The following is a 7,968-nucleotide window of genomic DNA, read 5'->3' as shown; positions in this document are numbered from 1 at the left end:
AATACTAGTATACCTGCATTTGGATGAATTAAAGGTATACACCAAAAACACAACTCTTTCCCCAAATATGTCCACTGACAGCTGCATAAAATACATCCTTAACCATAGATACAGCTTTAGGGTTATTTTTAGTGGTAGACTAGATCATTCGAGTATGTAATTTGCTTTCATAGCAGAACCGAAACTATAGACTTCTTGTTCAATTTTTGATTACTTTATAATGTTTGCACATACGACTCATATATTCAGTGACTAGCATAACCAGGCAGATGCAAAGAAGACGTCAGAATTATGGCTGCCTCAAGCATTATTAACCAAGGTAAGTGCTGTATCATTTATTAACCAAGGTAAGTGCTGTATCGTTTATTAACCAAGGCAAGTGCTGTATTATTTTCTGGAATATATATATTTGCTGCTTATTTTCTCTACAGAGACAAATCATAACAAATTTAATGAATTTATAGTACCGGGGGCCACTTATGACATCTGCCAGCATTTGCAGGCTGCTGCCTTTTACTCTCAAATGTATATTTCCAAGGTATATAAGGAAAACAAGAGGTTCTACACCACCATGCTTAGTAGAATGGGACACCTTAAATCTCAGCTAAAGTGAATTCAGTTATTAGAAACAGTCATTAGTGTGACTAGTCTGATTAAACTTTTTTTTTACTTCATACCCAAGTCTAAATCTATTATCCATTTTATTGCAACCATTCGTTGTAAATTATCCAAGTGTTCTGCTTCAGTTTTACCTGTAATAATGTAGTCATTCAAATAACAAGTAACACCTGTTATGTGATCACCAAAACAATAAATTACTTCTTAAAAGATCACGTTAGAACTAAGACAAAATATAGCATCTATACTTGTACAGTTCTTGTGCTGTATTAGTTGTTAACCAGCAATGACAGTCCCTATCTATTTCCAGATGATGGTATGTAACTGTAATTCCACAGTCAGAGAGTCCCATAACTCTGACGAGGAGAAGAAGTTTCTAGTATCAGTAAAGGATATACATTTATGCATATTAACTGGATTAAATGACATTCCAAGTTTTCAACATTTCTGATTACTATTGCTATGTAAATGTGTCTATTATGTATGGAAAGGAATGGTATAATCTAAGATGGTGTAGAAGCAGGTCACGTGTCTGTGCCACCTCTAACTTGAGCTTGGGAGGAAGCCTGTACCTCTGGAAGAGGTTGGTAGATGGGATCAACTGATGTAGCTGCGTTCCTGTTCTTCCATCCCAAGGGGAGGATGTTGTACTCCTCGCTGTATGTGAGACCCATACCTCTCAACTGTACTGATTTTCGCAGAATGTTCAGATTTTTGCCTCATATTTTTGGTCCATTTTTCATAAAATTGTGGTTTTCTGGCAAACTAGAAGCAAATCTTTAAGGACTGAAGTTAGAAAATAATGACAGGTATTTGAGTTTCAGACTTCATACCCTTCATAAAATTCATGCTAATACAAAACCTGTTATTCTATTAACTTTATAACTTTGTAAGAACAATATTTAAAAATTGTCCCTATTTTGTGGCCTTTATCCCACTTTTATTTATTGCTTTGTCCAGATTTCTTGCTCTGTGAGGTTGGGAGGTATGGTGAGACCCCTCTGGTGGAGGTCAAGGAGCTCATAACACATAGGAGCAGTAGAGATGACACAGGAGCAAGTGACAGACATCCAAATATATGACATGCAGTTGTCCATTGGCATCATTGTATGTCACTTACCATAAATAAAAGTCTGCCACAGAATGATGGCCACTGACCCAAGCCACTCTCCCACATAAAGTCCACAATCCCCAATCCTCACACCAGTGTCCGGAAAGTCAATAGGCCTACCCTGCAAAGAGGGTACAGGGGAAGTCCAACAGGATGGATGGCGATAGCTTGAGATTAGCTAAGTTTGGATGAGGAACCAGGTAAAAAATGAAAAAAGTATTACTTCAAGTTAACCTCTCCTAGTCACAGTCTCTTACTCATCAGATATGGTGATAAAGCAGGTGTCAGTGTGTAACTGTGGTGTGTGTGTGTGTGTGTGTGTGTGTGTGTGTGTGTGTGTGTGTGTGTGTGTGTGTGTGTGTGTGTGTGTGTGTGTGTGTGTGTGTGTGTTTGTGCGCTCGCATACGTGTGAATGTGTGTGTGTGTGTGTGTGTGTGTGTGTGTGTGTGTGTGTGTGTGTGTGTGTGTGTGTGTGTGCACGTGTGTGTGTTTGCATACATGTGTGAATCTGTGTGTGTCTGTTTACTTCTAGGTAAATAAGTGCATCAGTTTGTATCCGTGCAAACAATGTATGTGTCTATACGCATGCTTTTTTCTCTAATTTTCTATGCACAAATTACATACAGTCTATAAAAAAGAGCTTCAATAAATTAAGGTAAATACAGACTTTGGTATCTACTGGAGGGGATGAGTGCTTTATTTAGTCATCTATTTATTTACTTATCTGCCATTTTTTTATTTGTTTTGCTTTGCTTGTCTTGGATAATCCATTTGAGCATAGACCCATTTTACTATAGAATCCTAGGAAGAACAACTCTATTTTAATGATATCAGATAGACTTGTATGAATAATGAATACTATTATATGCAGTTATACGTGTAAAACACATTCAACAGTAAAATAATATCTGGGTAGAGAGCAGTGCATGGCTATAAATACTGTCCAAATTACTATGTTTTTACCTGTTAGTCCCAATAAAATCAACAGGATGTACCGTTTTGAGGGTAGACCTTGGAGACAGTACTGTCAAGAAATGCCCAGTAGACATTACAGCTATGGTAACAATGAAGTAAATTTAATGCGCAATGGGTGAGTCCAAATAAGCAGTGAGTGTGCAACACACTATTTATACAATCCAGCAGAATTGTCAGTGCAATTGTACAAAAGGAAAATGTTGAATAACAGTGACAGAAAAGCTTTTTTAGAGCTATTAAGGAAATTATGTAGAAATAAAATAATTTCCTGCTCCTGGTTTTCTGATATAGTAATGGGTATTTGGAAGTTTTTACCCCTTTATATGAGGGGAAGAATCTGGCCATGACTAGAGAAATCACATGTTTATAAGAAACCCAAGAAAGTAATGTGCACACTACAACCAGCCACCTGTTAGAAGCCTGTTGTTTCTAACCCCTATCCAGATTATGTAGTGACAGCAATGGCACACGCGGTGGCATACTTAACATGCTTCATATATTAACACTCACAACATCACCATCAGTACCACCATTCTGTCATGCCGCTCTTTTTTTTCCTGCTATAGACTGGATATAGTTTTCTTCATGTCTGATTCCTGCTTTTTAACTAAAAGAAATAGTCATATGTTACTTTTGTACAATGGTGTAATTTTCTTAATGGCTAGATAATGGAATGGCTGTGAAATATGTACACATTTTTTAATGATCTCAAACATGACTTGAGCAGAGTGGTGTAAAGCACTGGTGTGTAAATCACGAGTGTGTATTGAAAAAGAAAACAGAGTCGGCATGAATGATATGAAATGGAAGGGCAGTATTTATTGAAAAAAAAAAGAAACAGTGATAAATCATTATTAAATCAATACAGTTTCTGTTGCAAATCATGGAAAAGTTAACTTTTGAAGTATGGTTAGAGAGTGAGCAATTATATGCAATGTGTTCTATTAAATTTAATCTGATTGCATTTATACAACAGACTAGTTAAAAGACTGAAAAATAAATATACAACTAATGCTCTGGGTGAAGTGTGGGCAAGCCCCCAAACCTCCCATACAAGCATCTTTGCTGCTACATCTCGTTATAATATAATATAATATGATATCTTTTGATTTTACACAGAATCAAGGTATGATAACAAGTGTTGTCCAGTGAAACAATAAAGCCAGGAACAGCACGGAAACTTAGTCACGGTTTATTGAAGTAAAATAAAACTCAACTACATGGTGGATGTAGTTGAGTTTCATTTTATTTCAATAAATCGTGACTAAGTTTCCGTGCTGTTCCTGTCGCTGGACAAGCTTCTTTTTTGGTTTATTAGTTGGAGTTGAAGCTGCTGTGAATTTGTGGTTGTATACCAAATGTTGCTTAACCTCTCCCCTGCAATTTGATTAAGCATATGATCACCACTGAGGTCAGAAAACAATGAGAAGGCATTCTGCATGAGTCAATTTTAAGCACTTAAATTCATATTGTAGATTGGGCACTGAATTCAAGTAATGTAGCAGAATTCTTTATTTTTAAAAAAAATAAATCTACAAATCTTAAATAGTTCTGTTCATTTGTTATTTCCCTTTGTGAGCAATGCACCCCATACTGCATCTAAATCAAGAGAGCTGGAAATGTATGCTGGGGACTGCATGAGTGATTGCAGTCTGTGTCTGCCTGAGGGTAGTGTTAGGTAGAAGGTCAGTTATGTGTGAGTGTGGGGGGTGGGCCTGTGCTTCTGTGTGTGTGTGTGTGTGTGTGTGTGTGTGTGTGTGTGTGTGTGTGTGTGTGTGTGTGTGTGTGTGTGTGTGTGTGTGTGTGTGTGTGTGTGTGTGTATATGCGTGTGTGTGATGAATGGATGAGTATGTCAATGCAATCAGGTGGGTAGGGGGGGCCTTTGTTTGGGGGGTTGGGGTGGCTATAAGACCTCAACACACCCTAGAGTAATAAGCAGAGTACATAACATTGGGTAAGGGGACCATTAGACACCAGGGATTTCTCACCTGCAGGTATATGTGCACCACTTGTCACTAGAGATACATTCAAAGCCATGTGTGGTAATGGCACTTAAACTGTACAGGGATTGGAGGTGGGGGGGAACACCAGTCACCATGAATAATCGATACCGTATACCTTAAAGGTACAAATGTGAACAAGTTAGCAGGGAGCCACTAGACACCAGGGAAAATTATAGTGACATAGAAGGCACAAAGAAGACCTCAAACCCTCCTTTGCACCACCACTGGACTCTAGAGATGTAATTAGTATAACATGTATTTTGTAAACATGACAAAAAGGGGGAGGATAGGATTTGAACCACTCATTCCTGGCATTTGAAATGCCTGCATTAGCCTGCTGCACTAACTGTTGTGTATCTCCGGCTTCAAAGCCTGAAGCAGTCCCTGTCATATGAGGGAGTGGCTGACCTCACACCCTCAGAGGCAGCATGGGACCCAGCACACATGTACTGCAGGCTAGGAAGTGTATTGTCTGGCAGTTTGACTGTTTTTCATCCTCTGTGAAGTGTGGGCAGGCAAAGGAGAGACATCATGGATGCTCTAACTAAAGGGACAGGTAAGGGATATATGGTGCTTGTGTGTGTGTGTGTGTGTGTGTGTGTGTGTGTGTGTGTGTGTGTGTGTGTGTGTGTGTGTGTGTGTGTGTGTGTGTGAGCATGTGTGTGTGTGTGTGTGTGTGTGTGTGTGAGTGCCTGATGGGGGAGGGTGCCTTTGCTTACACAATTCAACTGCACAATTAACTACAATGGGAAGTGCTGATCTGCACATTGTGTTAGTTAATTGCAATTCACAATCATGCAAATTAGCAGATAATGAGGTCTGCCCTCACTGTTGCTAATGTTTCTATGAATCACAATATACCACATTGTGTAAGAAGGTCCTTTCCAGCAGGTTAATGAATCCTCTAGCTTGTGTTTTTCTGTCCGTACCATTACAAAAATTACAATTTTTGTGTTGGGACTGACACAAAAATTAGAATTTTTGTGTTGGGACTGACACAAAAATTCAAATTTAGTATGCCTCAGCATTCCTGTAAGTTAACACCATGAAAAGAATCTGAATTTACAGTTTCCAGATTTCCCATGCTTATAAAACCTATGTAAAACACTTATACTGTGAATTTCAAGTGTATCTATCATACTTTATTACTTGACCTGTAAGGAAGATGATTCCTCTGATTTACCCCTAACTATAACATTATTACAGAATCTCTGTGTCAATCCTAAGGGTTCCTATTACCTGATCGAATGTTTAGGTTAGCGAATACCTAAATGTTGATATGGTAATAGCGAAAACAAAAAAAACTGAACAGCCGATTTAACGCAGGAAAAGAATTCCTTTGGCCATTATGCAGATTTTGCCCCTTTCCCCACTGTAGAGCAATCTTGGAGTTGGTATATTTAGTTAGGGTGTTGGGGGGCACAGCTCCCCACATCAGAGGGATGTGCGGGGTGAAGCCCCACCACTTCATTTTGGTTTAAATTTTTTTTTGTGGCCAAGGGAATTCATTCCCTACATTAAATCTGCCATTCGCTGTTTTAATTTTTCGATATTACCAGATCGGCGTTTAGGTATTCAGGAGATGTTAGTTAGGAAGTTGCTAAAGTTTTTCTGGGTGCGGTTGTGTTAGTTAGGGTATACTTATTGTCTTTTTCTGTCACTCAGAGACATGGAGACCAGACCAGACATGAAATTATGATTACCCATCCAAAGCTCAAGGTTACATTTGAATAGGATTAGGGATGGACTCTGCTTCACATTTATGGAGAGCCCACTCCAAAGCATGGGGGTAGTCTGTGACATATGTCTGTGTTATCAACATGTTCTATTTATGTCATAAACAAAAATTTAAATCCTTGGATCTTGTGGTTCTGGTGTTGTTCATTTTGTGGATATACCAAAGGTCCGTTAGAGCTGAATCTGAGGATGTTTAGTATGCCAGGTATAGATTGCCTCTGAGTAACCTGTAGGAGACTGAGCACAGAGATAGGACTTTGAGGCAATCTGTGTAGAACAATATGTTTACCCCCTGGATTCTCTTGCTGACGAACCTTTGTGGGCATTCTAGTTGTTGCATATGCCTGATCAGGTACATGGTGAAAGGGGAATTTGTACTCAATGATACTTCTGGTAAGGAACGAGTAAAGTGGCACTTAAAATTCCTTAGACCTAGATGCCATGTCCTTACTTGTACGTTGAGTGACACAGAATCATTTTCTTACTATCTGGGACACTTATTGGCCAAAAGCAAACTTTGTGTCTACATATTTCCGAGATCCCTAATTACTGGGCCATTTCCTAGTGGTGTACTGTCTCTGGAGTAGTTAACCTAGATGGACATTTTCCCAAAGGGTACTATAATACACTTCTTGGCATCTTGTTTTAAATTGTGGCTTAGCCACCAGTCATTTGTCTGTGTTAAACCAAATTGCAAGATATTAGTGTCATGGGGAAATTTATGATGCTTCCCAATTTGCAGTCATCTGCGAACTTGGTTAGCCAAAGGTCCTTGACATTAGTCTTGACCTCTGAGAAGGAGATGTCTATCATAACAGGGGCAGCATGAGCCCTGAGATACACTGCTGGTGAACTGTCTCATAGTGAAGGTGGTATCACCAATCCTGATTTCCTGGGTCCTGTCTGTGAGCCAGTTGGTAATCCAGCAAGTTATCTAGGGATTTATACCCAGTTTGGCAATTTTGTCAACAATACCCAAATGGGGTATTGTATTCAATGCCTTAGCCAGGTCTATATTGGTGGCATGCTCCATTTTTCTCTCATAAATTGCCTTGAAGACCCTCTAAAAGAGGTCTGTCAGGTTATGTAGGCATGGCCTACTCTTAATGAAGCCGAACTCGGTTGGATCCAGTGACTGTAGGTTGTCCATGTCTTTGCTTATCATTTCTATGATAATTCATTCCATGACTTTACATATTAGACTATACAGACTAATTGGTCTGTAGTTTCCATGGTCAGTTGATGATCCACCTTTCTGAAGAATGATAATTGTTGCAGTCCTCCATTCATGTAGTACAAAGCCTGTTCTGAGGCTATAGTTGAAAAGTGATCCAAGTGGCCCTGATAGGTCATGTTTCAAGCTATTTAGGAGGCAAGCCAGGGGCTATTGTTAAGGATCACTGTGGCTGTGACTGTGTTTTTGGCCTTAGCAAGCTCTGCCATGACCTGATTCCTGTTAATAGTTGGGGAGGGGGGTCAACCTAGTAGGTATTTCATGGGGGGAGGGAAGTGAGGGGTGAAGT

General features: G+C 39.3%; 1 protein-coding gene across 1 annotated transcript in view; it reads left to right on the top strand.

Annotated features, from left to right (window-relative positions):
* Positions 1–207: 207 nt before the first annotated feature.
* The window catches only part of LOC122794492 (ribonuclease Oy-like), a 348,959-nt gene continuing 341,198 nt past the window's right edge, over positions 208–7,968 (top strand). The window contains exon 1 of the mRNA XM_044062940.1: positions 208–319. Coding sequence (XP_043918875.1) covers positions 292–319 — 28 coding nt within the window. The 5' untranslated portion in view covers positions 208–291. The remainder of the gene's footprint in view (positions 320–7,968) is intronic.

The sequence above is a fragment of the Protopterus annectens genome, chromosome 1.part0 (genome assembly GCF_019279795.1).
Source record: "Protopterus annectens isolate FY-2018-M chromosome 1.part0, PAN1.0, whole genome shotgun sequence".
Taxonomy (NCBI): domain Eukaryota; kingdom Metazoa; phylum Chordata; order Ceratodontiformes; family Protopteridae; genus Protopterus; species Protopterus annectens.
Note: the sequence above shows the minus strand (reverse complement) of the source record. Positions and strands in the feature narration are given on the sequence as shown.